This window comes from Pleuronectes platessa, chromosome 10 (assembly GCF_947347685.1).
Source record: "Pleuronectes platessa chromosome 10, fPlePla1.1, whole genome shotgun sequence".
NCBI classification, from domain to species: Eukaryota; Metazoa; Chordata; class Actinopteri; order Pleuronectiformes; family Pleuronectidae; genus Pleuronectes; species Pleuronectes platessa.
In genome coordinates, this window is record NC_070635.1 from 4,603,537 (window position 1) to 4,621,245 (window position 17,709).

The 17,709-nt window shown below is 43.4% G+C and overlaps 1 protein-coding gene and 1 long non-coding RNA gene across 2 annotated transcripts; both read right to left on the reverse strand.

The window, feature by feature from the left end:
• Window positions 1-724: 724 nt before the first annotated feature.
• On the reverse strand, window positions 725-2,775 carry LOC128449198 (sialic acid-binding Ig-like lectin 12). Its single transcript, XM_053432256.1, has 3 exons — window positions 2,436-2,775; window positions 1,677-2,084; window positions 725-1,053 (listed from the first exon to the last, which is right to left on the reverse strand). The coding sequence occupies exons 1-3, from the start codon at window positions 2,494-2,496 to the stop codon at window positions 725-727; spliced, it is 798 nt and encodes a 265-aa protein (XP_053288231.1). The 5' UTR covers window positions 2,497-2,775.
• Window positions 2,776-15,883: 13,108 nt separating this feature from the next.
• LOC128449967 (uncharacterized) lies at window positions 15,884-16,967 on the reverse strand. The gene is made up of 3 exons (XR_008339927.1): window positions 16,891-16,967; window positions 16,558-16,647; window positions 15,884-16,279 (listed from the first exon to the last, which is right to left on the reverse strand). It is a non-coding gene; the product is annotated as an uncharacterized LOC128449967 (long non-coding RNA).
• Between the last annotated feature and the right edge of the window lie 742 nt (window positions 16,968-17,709).

Below are 17,709 nucleotides of genomic sequence, written 5' to 3' on the forward strand. Positions count from 1 at the left end.
CAGCGATTTTGAAAGACCGATTATTTGTGTTGATCCTCATCAAGGTGAGAGTTGACTGTGGGAAACTTTCAACAGTGCAGCTGACTCTGATGGTTTGACCTTCTGTGACCTCAGAACTCATATACAGTATAGGTTCAGTGGGCGGGTCTGTAGAGAGGAAGCAGAATCTTCTTTAAAGAAGGCACATTATGATTTTATTGTTGTTCTTCCCTCTAGTCTGTGTTATATAAGTTTCTTGTAAATGTAAAAGTTCTGCAGAGCAAAAGATCCAACAATCTGTGGTAAAGGGAGCTCCTCTCTTGAAGCTCCTAAACTCCTCTTCATCAGTCCAGCCCATACGATTTAATGTACTAAGAAAAAGTTGGGGGGACAAAGCCTTTGAAACAAGAGCCCTGAGCTCTGCTGTGACATTAAAGATAGAGAGAGTGGCAGTTCCTCTTTCTTCTTTGTAATAGAGCAAGTCATTGATTGTGGTTTTCTGCAGAGTTGTTCCTGTTCCATTTTTGATGCTTTGATCAGAAACTTTAGTCCACGTGATCCGCGATGGAAGGAAACCTTCAACAGTGCACTTCAGAGTCAGAGTCTCGCCCTCACTAACACATTTTGGGTTAATCTGACTTCCTTCACATCTACGATAGATAAACACACGTTTCACAGTCATATAATGTGGTTAAAAACAAAGTTTCCTGTTGTAAAATTCAGCCTCTCAGAAATGAAGTAGTTTCTACTCACAGCTCACACTCAGAGTCGCCGTCTCCTCTGTGCTCACGTGTCCTTGGAAGAGGACCGTGCAGGTGATGTTGGTTCCGTGATGTTCAGCTGAAGGGGAGAAGGACAGAGTCGAGCTGCTTCTCTTAGCGAACTCAGCCACGTTCTCAGTTTTGAAGGCCGTGATGTTTCCTGTGAGGTCAGCGTGGCTCTCTCCTCTTCCTCGCCACCTCCAGGTGAATGTAGGTTCAGATCCAGAGCAGAGACCAGGAGCAGTGCAGGTCAGTTTGGTCAGCCGTCCTTCCGTCAGAGGTGGAATCATCACTGTGGGCCTCTGACTCAGACCTGATGGGAGACCAGTTCATGAATGGAGTCAGATCAGAACGTCATCATTCACTTCATTCACATTTTTTTTAATGGGGCAACGATAGGAATCTGCATCAGCTAAACAACGGCCAAAATTACTTTATATACCACTCATAGACTGTGAATAAAGATGGACGACATGACAGCTCCACTAAAGTGAAGCCAAATTCCCTTGATCACCCTCTGGTGGTTGCCACCTCCATGTTAGTAAATGGGACATGGATCAAAAACTCAAACTTCACCTCAAATGAACTTTTCACAAGAACTGTTTCCATCACTTCCAGGAGATCATATCAAACTGATGTTTGTTAAATTGCAAATTCTTCAGAAAGTTTGTTTCTAATACGTTTTTTGGTGTTAGCCTCTGTAACGGGATGAAACATCTTAATTGGTCTTACAATCGGTTGAGCCCATGTACTGACAGGACTTTGACACCACTCTACATCACAACATCTCTACTGTGCAAACTTTGACACCAAAAGTGCAACGTGGCATCACACGTATTTTGTACAACGGAAGGAAATGGAGAAGTGTTGTTCATGTTTATTTGCAGCCTATGGCCCCAAAACACCAAACATGTCATACAGCAGGATGGTTCATACCTTTAACAGAGACAGTTGCTCTTTGGAGGAAATTATATGAACCTCTCCTCGGTGAAGCTTCAACTCTGAGTTGATATGTTCCAGAGTCCGACTCCTTCAGGTCATTGACGATGATGCTGCAGTTTTTCTGGCTCACATCAGACTCCAGCAGTGACACTCGTCCTTTAAACTCCGACTGAACCTGATCGCTGGAGGTGCTACTGTTGAAAATCATGTCTCCATCACCACAGTTCCCTTCAGTCGATTTACATTTCAACCAAACTATATGTAAGACTTTGATATTCTCAGGAACAGTGAAGGAGCATGGTATCACGACACAGAGTCCGGCCTCCGCTGTTATTTCTCCTTCAACTAGAGTGATACAGTAATCTGTCAACGGACAACTTTTTCTCCCCCACACTGAAGAACCTGTTAATGCAAACATTAAGAGAAAAACAGGGAGAGAGATTATTCAAACTTTTAAAATATACCAAAAAAGAAGAAAGGCCACTTAAAAAACAATAGAACATGTGAATCTGTCAGTTTTACACAGTTTTATATATATATATATATATATATATATATGAAATGAGGTCAGCAAACAAGACACAGAGGAATTCCAATAATCAACGTATAATACTTTGGAAAACAAATGTATAGTTGAAATCCTAATCCCAAATTAAACCTTGTCAGTAGCAAATCTTTTTAATGGCAAACTATTTCCACCTATTTTCTTCATAACTATAAAGTTGGCATATAAGTAAAATAATAAGGGAATACCTGTCTCAGCATCACTGACTCTCACAGAGAAAAGCAGAGTCGCCCAGATGAGAACAAACATCTCTTCTTCTTCTTCTTCCTCCAAAGAACCTGACACAGAAAATACAGTAACGGAACCAGAGGACAGTCTACCATCGAAATCATCGTCTTAATAAAGGATGCTGCCTGTTCGGATTTTCCTCTTTTAGGAGAACAAGCAGCAGCTCTGACTCGATTTACATCTCACACCTTCACTTCACCAGCAAAGCCAGGAATGTGGCAAAGATGGTTACATAAACCTTTACATTTCAGAATATTATATATGTCAAGTATTAGTTAAATGTTGTATTTTACCTTTCTCTCTCCCTCTCTCTCTGTTTCTGCTCTGAAGTGACTTCTGCTCTTGTTGCTTTTCTGTCTCCTCCCCAATTATCACACTCAACAGTTTAAGGAAGTCACTGCTGAGAAATATTTTTCCTGTGCACATCGACAGGCTTTTACACACTGTGATGTGTAAGAGGCTGGAAAACCATATTTGTCTTTGTGTATTTTAATAGGAGCTTTCTGCAGAAAGGATCAACAACGAGAGTCACAGGGATCTCAGTGAAGATGGAGAACAGTCAAATGCAAGGATCTTATATAGAAGAACTAAGGCCGTTTGTCTGAGCCAGTTCAGACTGGTTCTGTAGGCCAAGTTTGAGACAGGAAATAGTTTTTCTCAGTTGTTAACACACAAAAAGCGAATATTCTGCATAATTTGCACAAACTTCACTTCATGTACCAATCGCTCGACGCAATTTGGCACTACTTCACACTCCCTTATCTGCATTAGACTCTGACTTTCCTTCTTTACACTCTGATGTCAATTACAAATCACCTTGTTGTCAAAACACTACAAACAATGTTCAGTTGTTGCACACACTTCTCAAGTAAAATCTCAAAGCATCAACCTACAACACACAAATACTCAAATCTCTAAACATTCAGGTCTGTTGAGCAATTTCACAGCATTTACACAGCTGAACAGGAGACTGACATTGTAGATATGGTTCGTGAGAACAACTCTATCACACTCAGACAAATTAAAACTAGGATCCTGGCTGACCATGCTACATTTAGAAACGTCCAGACCGTCATTGGACTGTATTCTTCATAGGAATGCCATGCTGATGAAACAAGTGTTCAGGGTCCCATTAGAACGGAACACAGCCATCAAGGAGTTATGGTGAGAGTTTGTGCTTGTAAGTACCAACATTCAGCACTGACACATGCAGGTATTGTACCTGTAATCCAATATTGTTCCTTTTCTAGAGTGTCCTACTGTAGCCCACTGTGTTGACCTCTCTGTGTCCATGCTGTAACTTGCATTCTCATGCTGTCTGTGTCAGTGGATCCAGGAGCATGACACAGCTCATGTGTTGTACCAGTACATCTTTATTGATGAGGTGGGATTCAACCTGGTGAAGAGGAGGTGACGGGGCAGAAACGTCATTGGCCAGCGGGCCATTGTTGAGGTCCCTGGCCAGCGTGGTGGGAACATCACAATGTGTGCTGCAATGAATCCCCATGGGATCTTGCACCGTCACACCCACCTAGGGGCCTATAACGCTGCCCGTCTCCTCTTCTTCCTGGATGGCCTGCATGACCTGCTGGTACCACCTGACCAGACAGATGACCCACAGTGGATCAATCACGTTGTCATCTGGGACGTGAGTGTCGAGGCCTGTCAGCATTGTGTGTGTGAGGTTTTTAGTTTTCTGTGTGCAGTTTTGAGAGAGCCGTTATTGTTTTGAAAAACGTGTGTTAACGATTGTGAAAAACTGTAATTTTTGTGAGGGGGGGGGGGTTGAGTAGGCCGGTTTACAGTACTGTACTGTTCTCTGTGTGTACCGAAATAAACCTTTTTATGCTGCGTATTTGTGTGCTGTTTTATGTTTGACTATGAAAAAAGTAGGCCTAAACAGAGACATTTTACAAAAGGAGAAATGGCTCATTCATTCATATGGTGTGTTCCATTTTGATGATTGTGTTTTCAATTTTGCACTTCAGTGTGCTGTAAATGCTTGGTAGCGTGCAAGCAAATGCTTAGTTGTGTGTTCCCAATGAATGGTATGTGTGTGTCATTTGAAAATATGGCTGTGTGTACCAAATGAAAGCACGAGTTCCATTTTGTGAACAGGTAAGAGATTTGATGGCAAAGAGTCATCTTGCAAAGGGAGTGTCAGTTTTGAGAAAGCCGTTATTGTTTTGAAAAACGTGTGTTAACAATTGTGAAAAACTGTAAGAAGACATTTAGAAACATTACACCTCAGTCACATGCAGGCACGTGCATAGACATTTTGGGCGGCAGGTGCTCAAACCAAAAAAAAAGGCACCCATTGCCAAAATTATTTATGAAGTTAAAAATAATAATAATAAATAAATAGTAGAACAGTAAAACTGCCTTTAAATTCTCTGCCTGTCTGTCTGTCTGTCTGTCAGTATCTCTCTCCCTGTCTCTAGTGAGCGCTGCCGAGCATGTCGGGGCGAAATTTGTGCACGTGCCTGCTCACATGCATGTGTTCTTTTTCAAGACGTAATTTAAGGTTTAAATGGTCCGTTGATAGAAATGCATCACAAAATAATGTGCTTTCTTGACGCAATGCATTTTGTGTGTACATGCATGTTCCTGAAACTCTTTCACACTGTGACATGTTCACAAATCCAAAAATAATGTCAATAAACTTAAAGTTCATCATTTGTTCCAACATATTTCATTTTATTTTGAGCAACAGGATATTTACATTTCATGTGTGTGGGTTTGGATTAAGTTCACAACACTGGAAAGCACAAAAAAAAACATTCAGCAGTGATTCTCAGCGTTTCTTATCTAACTGCATTTCATTTATATATATAGATTATATAAAAAGTTATTAATACAATAATTTTACATTTTAAGTTGCAAAATAAGGATTTTAACCGTTTATCCCTCACATTTAGCTTTGTTCACTATTTTCTCCAGAACCTTTAATTAACAGTTTTAAATATTGATATATTATATTTAAGCTCAGTAATGTAACTTCTGTGCCTTCTTGCTAACTTGTTTTAAAATACTCCAAATGGCAACACGGTTTAACACATGAACTCTTCAGACTCTCTGTGATGACTTATTGTGAATATAAACTTCCTCAGGCCCGAGGTAGCTGTAAAAAGCAGGACGAGAACATCTCGGGTCAAATCCTGACGTTAGAGTAAAGACTCTCATCTTGGTGTGAGCTGCTGGAGTCTCTGTTGGTCGTCTGACGTCGGGGCGTCGCTGTGAATCTCACCTGTGGAAAGTTCAGCTCCACTTCACCTTCACTGGTGTGGTCGTCAAGTAGATTTGGAGATGTTGGTGCACGTGCAGCTGCATCACTAACGTCATCATAGTCCTGCAGGCTCTCTGGTTCATTCTAGGATGAGAGCGGAGGTAGTTTATAGATTATTTGAGTGACACTCTCTGGATGTAAGTCACAATAAAGTTCATACAAGACTCACATCTGATTCTTTTAGGACTTACAGACATTTTTCTTGATTTAATTGTTTTGTTTGTTGCACAGAATAAATGGGTGAAGGGGAGGTTTCATCTCCTGATGAGTTTTGTTTCCTCTAACCACATGATTATCAAGCAGCAACTGAATCTCTTCATTCAGGCTCTAAAATGGATGCTGTACAGGTTGTCTTTTATATAATGGTCCCAGTATACTGAGATAGAAGTGTACTGATAGACAGCTACTGACAGGGCAAACAGTGAGGGCAGGATACGGAAGAACAAGGAGGGAAAAGCAACAGCTTGAACAGTAAAAGACACATCTGCCTGTAGAGCCAGATTAATACTGATGATAGAAGATGGAAGGCAGTAGCTCTACATGGTCAATTTGAGGGGTTGTAAATATCCTGACAGATTATTATATATCATTTTAAAATCTAAAGTGCACATGTTGTTTTGTTTCAGATCCTTGGATCTTGTGTTCTTAACATAAAATTAACAAAACATTCTGGGACTTTAGAGGCTTTGTAATATCACCATTAAAACATATTTGATTACATATTATTGAAATTATGACATCATTTAGAGTATTTACAAGAATTAGTAGTTTTAAAGCTGTAACAGGTCAGAAGTGATGAAGCAGAGGCTTAAATATCCTGAATCTTATAACTGTACTCTCCATCATCACTGTTTGCTATGATTTCCAATATACAAATAGTCAATTAGAAATAGATTTTTAAGTTTAAACAAATGTGTCATTACCGAAAAACCAGAAGTGGATTTGATGTTTGTTGTCCCTTGTTGAACAGATTTCCTCCAGTATCTGAAAACATATAGGGACATGATGTGGTAAAACAAGGCAGACCATCTCTGAAATGTATTTATTGAATTTGATCAAATGCACTTCTTATTCATTCACCTTAAATTTACAACAATTACACTGATAATCATCAGGAGAAGTAGAGCAACAATGAGGAACCTCAGGTTCTCCAGATAGTCTCCTGTGGTCAGAAGAGAGAGAGCATCATATAGACACTGAGTTGTGAACATGGAGAATTAGTTTAAACTTTATTCCTTGTGCAGATATTTATTTAAGACTGAACTAGAAATACTGTTCTGTAGTTGTTTACCTCCATCAACCAAGATTCACCGGGCCACTGTGACCTTTGACCACTGATATCTAATCACTTCACAGTTTTGAGTTCTCATTGAAAGTTGAGGAATTTCTCTAAAGGCGGTTTTGTAAAATTACTTTCAAGAGGACAAGATACGTGTTTTGTGAGGCCACTGTGACCTTGACCTTTGACCTTTGACTGCCAAATCAAATCACTAACTCCTTGAGTCTAATTGTGTGTTTGTTCCCTCAAGGCATTACGTGGGTATTGCTTTTACAAGGCAAAAGTATGCTTTGTGAATTCACAGTTTTGTGAGGACACAATCTTAACCTTTGACCTCCACATTCTTATAATTTCCTTCCTGAATCACACTGAACATTTACATTTAAGGTTTAAAGAAATTCCCTCAAGACCTTCTAGAGATGTCACGTTCACAAACATAGGACGTATGGACAGACAACCAGAAAACATGATCTGATATAAACCTCCCACATATCTCCTGAGCAATAAAATGCACAGTTTTAAGACCTTGAAATTCACTCACGTTCAAACAGATGGACGGGATCAGACAAAGCATGATCTACTTCATTTTGTGCGATGCAGTAGTAGACTCCTGACTGGTTTGAGTACACTGTGTGGTTTTGATGCTCTGACACAAGTTCATCCTTTTCCTCTCCCTGACTCTTCCTGTACCATGAGTAGTGTTGGACTGGGGGAAAGATGTGACTGAAGCAGCTCAGCATCACGGAGCTCCTCCCGTCAAGCTCCTGCTTCTCTGCCGACTCCGTGATGTGTGTGTGTTTTGGAGAAACTAGCCGGGAAATTCAGGAGAAAAGACAACGTCATTTTCTGAACATCATCAAAGATCAAACATGAATAACACAAAAAATCTTTAAAGCCAGACTGAGAAGAATGTGAAACTTTAAATGGGAGGATAAAACAGACTGGCTTCAGATTCACCTGGTGAAACTATCAAGTTTTTTCTCAACAATCTCTCTTTGAAGCAAACTACAGCCACTGATTTAATGTTACTGTTCCTTTTTTTTAACTTATTTTTTAGCAGGTTTGCTAAACGTTATTTTGAATGATTTGTTCAAAAAGTCTATCTGAAATAGATTTTTGAAGTATAAACAACTTTAAATGTCGATAAATAATAAACAAAGCTTTTGTACTAAGACAAAGTTTGGGAACAGAGTTTTAGAAATAAGAACCCTGAAGCTCTGCAACACCCTGACTAGCTTAAAACTAAAACTAATACTTTTATCTTACTTGGATCTATAATTTGACATAGTTCTAGTTTTTATTATTTTTTTGTAATTTGGGAATCACTTTGTTACGTTGTTTTGTGAAGTGCTATTTAAATATATCAAGTTATGACAACAACCACTTTAGTCATATTGAAATAGACGTTTTCAGTTAAAAGAAATGTTGGATAAGTTTAATGAATGAATTAATTTAAACAATAATGAAAAGAACCCTGTGTTGTTTTTGACATTGTGGAATAATGTTCTCTTCTTTTTAGAACCTTCACATCTGAAAAATACATAAGAAAAGCTACTTTTTTATAGATAGATTGTCTAAAGGAAGATTTGGTTTGATCTGTTTGGTTGAAAAAAAAGGCCGCAGCTGAAACAATCACATTTCACCACCAACTCCTCCCACTCACTGTCCTTTTAGCCCTCAGTGTTCTGGGCACGGCAGAAGTGACAGTAAACTTGTGGGAGAGAGAGTTGATGGGTCGTGAATTAAGATTATTTTCAGCGATTTTGAAAGACTGATTATTTGTGTTGATCCTCATCAAGGTGAGAGTTGACTGTGGGAAACTTTCAATAGTGCAGCTGACTCTGATGGTTTGACCTTCTGTGACCTCAGACCTCATAGACAGTATAGGTTCAGTGGGCGGGTCTGTAGAGAGGAAGCAGAATCTTCTTTAAAGAAGGCCCAATATAATTTTATTGTTGTTCTTCCCTCTATCTGTGTTATATAAGTTTCTTGTAAATGTAAAAGTTCTGCAGAGCAAAAGATCCAACAATCTGTGGTAAAGGGAGCTCCTCTCTTGAAGCTCCTAAATTCCTCTTCATCAGTCCAGCTCATACGATTTAATGTACTAAGAAAAAGTTGGGGGGACCAAGAGCCCTGAGCTCTGCTGTGACATTAAAGATAGAGAGAGTGGCAGTTCCTCTTTCTTCTTTGTAATAGAGCAAGTCATTGATTGTGGTTTTCCGCAGAGTTGTTCCTGTTCCATTTCTGCTCTGTCATATAATGTGGTTAAAGCACAAAGTTTCCATTTGTAAAATACAGCCCCTCAGAAATTAAGAAGTTCTACTCACAGCTCACACTCAGAGTCGCCGTCTCCTCTGTGCTCACGTGTCCTTGGAAGAGGACCGTGCAGGTGATGCTGGTTCCGTGATGTTCAGCTGAAGGGGAGAAGGACAGAGTCGAGCTGCGTCTCTTAGCGAACTCAGTTACGTTCTCGGTTTCGATGGCCGTGATGTTTCCTCTGAGGTCAGCGTGGCTCTCTCCTCCTCCTCGCCACCTCCAGGTGAATGTAGGTTCAGATCCAGAGCAGAGACCAGGAGCAGTGCAGGTCAGTCTGGTCGGCCGTCCTTCCGTCAGAGGGGGAATCATCACTGTGGGCCTCTGACTCAGACCTGATGGGAGACCAGTTCATGAATGGAATCAGATCAGAACGTCATCATTCACTTCATTCACATTTTTTTAAATGGGGCAACGATAGGAATCTGCATCAGCTAAACAACGGCCAAAATTACTTTATGTCCCATCCATAGACTGTGAATAAAGATGGACGACATGACAGCTCCAATAAAGTGAAACCAAATTCCCTTGATCACCCTCTGGTGGTTGCCAGCTCCATGTTAGTAAATGGGACATGGATCAAAAACTCAAACTTCACCTCAAATGAACTTTTCACAAGAACTGTTTCCGTCACTTCCAGGAGATCATATCACACTGATGTTTGTTAAATTGCAAATTCTTCAGAAAGTTTGTTTCTAATACGTTTTTTGGTGTTAGCCTCTGTAACGGGATGAAACATCTTAATTGGTCTTACAATCGGTTGAGCCCATGTACTGACTGGACTTTGACACAACTCTACATCACAACATCTCTACTGTGCAAACTTTGACACCAAAAGTGCAACGTGGCATTACACGTATTTTGTACAACGGAAGGAAATGGGGAAGTGTTGTTCATGTTTATTTGCAGCCTATGGCCCCAAAACACCAAACATGTCATACAGCAGGATGGTTCATACCTTTAACAGAGACAGTTGCTCTTTGGAAGAATTTATATGAACCTCTCCTCGGTGAAGCTTTAACTCTGAGTTGATATGTTCCAGAGTCCGACTCCTTCAGGTCATTGACGATGATGCTGCAGTTTTTCTGGCTCACATCAGACTCCAGCAGTGACACTCTTCCTTTAAACTCCGACTGAACCTGATCGCTGGAGGTGCTACTGTTGAAAATCTTGTCTCCATCACCACAGTTCCCTTCAGTCGATTCACATTTAAACCAAACTATATGTAAGACTTTGATATCCTTAGGAACAGTGAAGGAGCATGGTATCACGACACAGAGTCCGGCCTCAGCTGTTATTTCTCCTTCAACTAGAGTGATACAGTAATCTGTCAATGGACAACTTTGTTTCCCCCGCACTGAAGAACCTGTTAATGCAAACATTAAGAGAAAAACAGGGAGAGAGATTATTTAAACTTTTAAAATATACCAAAAAAAAGAAGAAAGGCTACTTAAAAAAAAATAGAACACAGTTTTATATATATATATATGAAATGAGGTCAGCAAACACGACACAGTGTAAGGAGTGCAGACAGGTGTGTGGATCCAATCGCACGACTCGGAGACACAAGAAGGTACACGTCACGGCAGTCCAAACACGGGTACAATAATTCCACAGGAGACAGGCAGCGGCAGAGTTCGTAATCGTTCCAGTCCAAGGTCGGTACACGGGAGGGCAGTCGAACACAGGGCAGGGTATCCGGCAGGGAAAACGCAGAGACGTAAACCGTTAAGCAGGCAGGGATCGGTAACAGGAAGGCTATCAGGAGGAATTGCTGGAACGCTAGGAACATTGAGAAACAAAGACGAACTGGCAACGCCACACAGGAACACACAGACTAAATACACCGGGTGATGAGGACCAGGTGCAAACAATCAGGGAGGAGCTGACAATCACCCAGGTGGAACACACACACGAGGGAGGGAGTGAGGAGTCTGAAACGAGAGGAGAGGTGAGTAAACAATAACAACAACAGATAACAAGAATAGGTTATAAATCTCCAGCCAACTTAACTTAATAAACTGGGCTGGCCATAACAGTACCCCCCCTCCTAGGGACGGCACTGGATGTCCCAGGCTCGTCAGGATGTAGACGGTGGAAGTCTAGAATGAGGTCCGGGTCAACAATGTTCTTTGTAGACACGCATTTCCTCTCTTCAGGGCCGTACCCCTTCCAGTCTACCAAGTATTGGCGACCGCGACCGCGGCGGCGAACAGCCAAGAGGCGTTTGACTGTGTACACCGGCCCTCCATCGATGATCCTGGGAAGAGGAGGAGGCTTGGTGGGAGGAACCAACGGGCTCTCCAATGCAGGCTTGATCCGGGACACGTGAAAAGTGGGATGCACCCTCATAGAACTGGGCAGCTGGAGTCGCACTGCAGCGGGGTTGATAATCCTGGAGATGGGGAACGGACCAATAAACCGGGGAGCCAACTTGCGGGACTCCACACGTAGGGGAATGTCACGAGTAGACAGCCAGACTCTATTGCCTGGTTGGTACGTGGGTGCACGGGTCCGTCGTCGGTCCGCCGCCCCCTTTGTACGGACGGAGCTTCTTAGAAGGACCTCCCGGACCCCACTCCAGATCCTACGGCACCGATGGACGAACCTCTGGGCAGAGGGAACATTGACCTCCTCCTCTAAGTCGGGGAACAGTGGAGGTTGTTAGCCATAGGCACACTGAAATGGAGAAAGGCCGGTAGATGCACTGGGTAATGTGTTGTGTGCATACTCCACCCAGATGATATGATTGCTCCAGGTGGCCGGGTTTTGAGAGACCAGGCATCGTAGTCCGGTCTCCAACTCCTGGTTCATCCGCTCCGCTTGACCGTTTGACTGGGGATGGTATCCGGAGGAGAGACTGACTGTGGCACCGAGGAGGGAACAGAACGCCCTCCAGAACTGAGAAACAAACTGTGGACCCCGGTCTGACACCACATCCTTCGGAAATCCATGAATGCGAAAAACATGCAACAGAACAGCCTCTGCAGTCTCTTTGGCTGAAGGCAGCTTGGGCAAGGGAATAAAATGAACCATCTTTGAGAATCTATCAACAACTGTTAAAATAGTGGTGTTACCTTTCGAAGGAGGCAACCCGGTAACAAAGTCCAGAGAGATGTCAGACCAGGGGCGATGGGGCACAGGAAGTGGCTGCAGGAGACCAGAGGGTGGCCGTCGCGAACTCTTGTTCCGAGCACAAACAGGACAGGCCATCACATATTCCCTGACCTCTCTCTCCATGGATGGCCACCAGAATTGTTGTTTGACCACAAAGAGAGTCCGCCGTATCCCAGGGTGACAAGAAACCAGAGAGGTATGGGCCCAATGGATGACCTGGGAACGAAGTAGAATCGACACAAACAACCGGTTCAGGGGACATCCGTCCGGCACCTGACCATTAACATTTGCCTGTCTGACCCTCTGTTCAATATCCCAGGTAACGGCCCCTATCACACAGGATGGAGGCAAGATAGTAGAGGGAGATCTCGGGGCAGAACCAGGGTCAAACAAACGAGACAGTGCATCTGCTTTCGTATTCTTTGAACCAGGACGATAGGACAGTGAAAAATTAAAGCGATTAAAAAATAAGGCCCACCTGGCCTGTCTGGAATTTAGTCGTTTGGCGGATCGGATGTACTCGAGATTCTTATGATCAGTCAAAACCAGGAACGGCTGTTCTGCCCCCTCCAACCAATGACGCCATTCTTCCAGAGCCACTTTAATAGCTAGTAACTCCCTATTCCCAACATCATAATTTCGCTCAGCGGGCGAAAGTTTCCGAGACAGAAAAGCGCAGGGATGGAGCTTCTTGTCCACTTCTGACCTTTGCGAGAGTATGGCCCCGACTCCTACATCTGAGGCATCAACCTCCACGACGAACTGAAGATTAGGGTCCGGGAGCGTGAGGATTGGGGCAGTAGTAAATCTCTCCTTTAATCTTTGAAAAGCTCTCTCAGCCGGTAGTGACCACTGAAACCTTATGTTCGAGGAGGTCAGTTTATGCAATGGAGATGAAATAGTGCTAAAGTTCCTAATGAAACGTCTGTAAAAATTTGCAAACCCCAGAAAGCGTTGGAGATGTTTGCGAGAAGTGGGAGTAGCCCACTCTGTCACTGCGCTCACCTTCGCCGGATCCATCTGGATGTTGTCTTGAGAGACGATGAACCCTAGGAAGGCGACAGAGGACACGTGAAATTCGCATTTCTCTGCTTTAACAAAAAGTTGGTGGGTGAGAAGGCGCTGAAGAACCTGGTGAACATGCTGGACATGAGTCTCCTCATCTGGGGAGAAGATGAGGATATCGTCTAAATAAACAAAGACATATTGGTTCAACATATCCCGAAGTACGTCGTTAACTAACGCCTGGAATACCGCTGGCGCATTACATAAACCAAATGGCATTACCAGGTACTCATAGTGACCACTTGGGGTATTAAAGGCTGTCTTCCACTCATCCCCCTCTCTTATCCTCACCAAGTGATAGGCGTTCCTCAGGTCCAGCTTGGTGAAGACCTTAGCATTCCTCAAAAGCTCAAACGCAGAGGAGATGAGGGGCAGAGGATATCGATTCTTGATGGTAATCCCATTTAATCCCCGATAATCAATACATGGACGGAGCGTTTTATCCTTTTTGGCCACAAAGAAGAACCCAGCTCCAACAGGAGATGAAGATGGCCGAATGAGTCCTGACGCCAGGGAGGAGTCAATATATTCTGTCATAGTTTTTACCTCCGGTGAAGATAAGGAATAGAGGCGCCCCCTAGGGGGTGAAGTACCTGGTAGCAGGTTAATGGCGCAGTCATAAGGTCGAAGAGGTAGCCCGTGTCTTGTTGAAGACCTCCTTGAGATCTAGATAACATGGGGGAACTCGGGAGAGATCTGGGAAATCAGCGTCCGATGAAATCGTGCGGGGAGAGTTGACCGCAGATCGAGACGCAGGAAGTTCTAGATACTTGGGAGAAGAAACATCAGAAGAGTGGAATATCTTGGATATAGACACAGCGCGAATGCAGGTTACAGAACAGTTTCTGTCCCAATTTGTTATTTCCCCTGTGACCCAGTTCATGTGGGGGTTGTGTTTAGAGAGCCATGGAAAACCCAAAATGAGAGGGTGTGATGGAGAGTCGAAAAGAAAAAAACTCAAAACTTCAGAATGTTCCCCGGAAATAATCATCTGAATTGGATCAGTCCGGTGCGTTATTTTACATAATAAACGTCCATCTAGGGCGTGAGCCTCCAATTGCTTTGGCAGAGGAATTAATTTTAAATTTAATTTCTTCGCTAACCTCCAGTCCATAAAATTCTCATCAGCCCCAGAGTCAACCAAGAAAGGATAACTGACAGTCTGAGAAGGTGTGATGAGCTTGGCTTGCATGACAGGTCGAACAGAAGACACAGTAGTGTGACTCACCAGTGTATATCTTGCCGTTGCCTGGTCCTTCACTGGACAGTTTGAGAGGTAGTGACCCTTCTGCCCACAATAAATGCATCTACCCTCACGGAGTCGACGCTGACGCTCCTCTGGACTGAGCTTTGTGCGTCCCAGCTGCATTGGCTCCTCCGCTCCAGCATAGGGCGCTGTTGTGCCGGCCATGGGTGTGAACTGCGCCGGAGCTTGCCAGGACTGCTGAGCGGAAGTCGACTGCCCCCTCTGGACAGGAGCAGAATACTCCGGTCTGGATCTCCCACGGTCCTGGAGACGTCTATCGATCTTGACCACCAAAGCAATGAGCGAGTCCACATCTTCTGGCAACTCACAGTTGATGAGTTGATCTTTAATGGGCTCTGCTAACCCATATAAGAACGCATCGAACAAGGACTCCTGATTCCACCCGCTATCGGCTGCCAATGTGCGGAATTCAATGGCGTAATCCGAGACACGCCGATTGCCCTGGCGAAATCCCATCAGTGCTCTCGCCGCCTCTCGACCGGGATTAGTGGAGTTGAAGATCTTGCTTAGAGTTTCTGTAAACAGCTGAACCGAGGAGCAGATGTGTGAGTTTCTTGACCATTCAGCTGTCGCCCATCTCTCTGCTCTGCCAGAGAGGTACGAAATCACGTACGCCACCTTGGAACGTTCCGTCTGGAAAGCTGACGCATTCAACTCGAAATGAAGCCCACACTGAACCAGAAATGACCGACAGTCGCCAGAGTCCCCGGAAAATCTTTCGGGACGTGAGAGACGTGGCGGGACAGCAGGCGGGGAAGCAGCGGGAAGTGGAGCTGGAGCTGGAGCTGGGACCGGAGCAGGAACAGCACTCGGAGTGATGAAGGTGTCCAGGCGATCCATGAGCCTTTGGACCTGAGTAGTCAAGAAACTAACCTGGCCGTGAATGCTCTCCTGGCGCTCCGACATCCCCTGCATCTTGAGGTGAACTGCATTAAATTGTTCCTCCGTCTGCTGCAGTAATGGTGCCGGCAGGACAGTGCGCCCGGAACCGGAGTCGGCTGAATCCATCTTATTGGCCAGTTCGTACTGTAAGGAGTGCAGACAGGTGTGTGGATCCAATCGCACGACTTGGAGACACAAGAAGGTGCAATTAACCAGCTTTACTGTAGAATATTGGTACACGTCACGGCAGTCCAAACACGGGTACAATAATTCCACAGGAGACAGGCAGCGGCAGAGTTCGTAATCGTTCCAGTCCAAGGTCGGTACACGGGAGGGCAGTCGAACACAGGGCAGGGTATCCGGCAGGGAAAAGGCAGAGACGTAAACCGTTAAGCAGGCAGGGATCGGTAACAGGAAGGCTATCAGGAGGAATTGCTGGAACGCTAGGAACATTGAGAAACAAAGACGAACTGGCAACGCCACACAGGAACACACAGACTAAATACACCGGGTGATGAGGACCAGGTGCAAACAATCAGGGAGGAGCTGACAATCACCCAGGTGGAACACACACACGAGGGAGGGAGTGAGGAGTCTGAAACGAGAGGAGAGGTGAGTAAACAATAACAACAACACATAACAAGAATAAGTTATAAATCTCCAGCCAACTTAACTTAATAAACTGGGCTGGCCATAACACACAGAGGAATTCCAATAATCAACGTATAATACTTTGGAAAACAAATGTATAGTTGAAATCCTAATCCCAAATTAAAACCTTGTCAGTAGCAAATTGTTTTAATGGCAAACTATTTCCACCTATTTTCTTCATAACTATAAAGTTGGCATATAAGTAAAATAAAAAGTGAATACCTGTCTCAGCATCACTGACTCTCACAGAGAAAAGCAGAGTCGCCAAGATGAGAACAAACATCTCTTCTTCTTCTTCTTCCTCCAACGAACCTGACACAGAAAATACAGTAACGGAACCAGAGGACAGTCTACCATCGAAATCATCGTCTCAATAAAGGATGCTGCCTGTTCAGATTTTCCTCTTTTAGGAGAACAAGCAGCAGCTCTGAATCGATTTACATCTCACACCTTCCCTTCACCAGCAGAGCCAGGAATGAGGCAAAGATTGTTACATAAACCTTTACATTTCAGAACATTATATAAGTCAAGCATTAGTTAAATGTTGTATTTTACCTTCTGTCTCACTCTCTCTCTCTGTTTCTGCTCTGAAGTGACTTCTCCTCTTGTTGCTTTTCTGTCTTCACCCCAATTATCACACTCAACCGTTTAAGGAAGTCACTGCTGAGAAATGTTTTTCCTGTGCACATCGACAGGCTTTTACACACTGTGATGTGTAAGAGGCTGGAACACCATATTTGTCTTTGTGTATTTTAATAGGAGCTTTCTGCAGAAAGGATCAACAAAGAGAGTCACAGGGATCTCAGTGAAGATGGAGAACAGTCAAATGCAAGGATCTTATATAGAAGAACTAAGGCCGTTTGTTCGAGCCAGTTCAGACTGGTTCTGTAGGCCAAGTTTGAGACAGGAATTAGTTTTCTCAGTTGTTAACACCCAAAAAGCGAAAATTCTGCACAATTTGCACAACCTTCACTTCATGTACCAATCGCTCAAACCAATTTGGCACTACTTCACACTCCCTTATCTGCATTAGACTCTGACTTTCCTTCTTTACACTCTGATGTCAATTACACATCACCTTGTTGTCAAAACACTACACACAATGTTCAGTTGTTGAACACACTTCTCAAGTAAAATCTCAAAGCATCAACCTACAACACACAAATACTCAAATCTCTAAACATTCAGGTCTGTTTAGCAATTTCACCTCATTTACACAGCCGAACAGGAAACTGAAACTGTAGATATGGTTCGTGAGAACAACTCTATCACACTCAGACAAATAAAAACTAGGGTCCTGGCTGACCATGCTACATTTAGAAACTTCCAGACCGTCATTGGACCGTATTCTTCATAGGACTGCCATGTGAATGA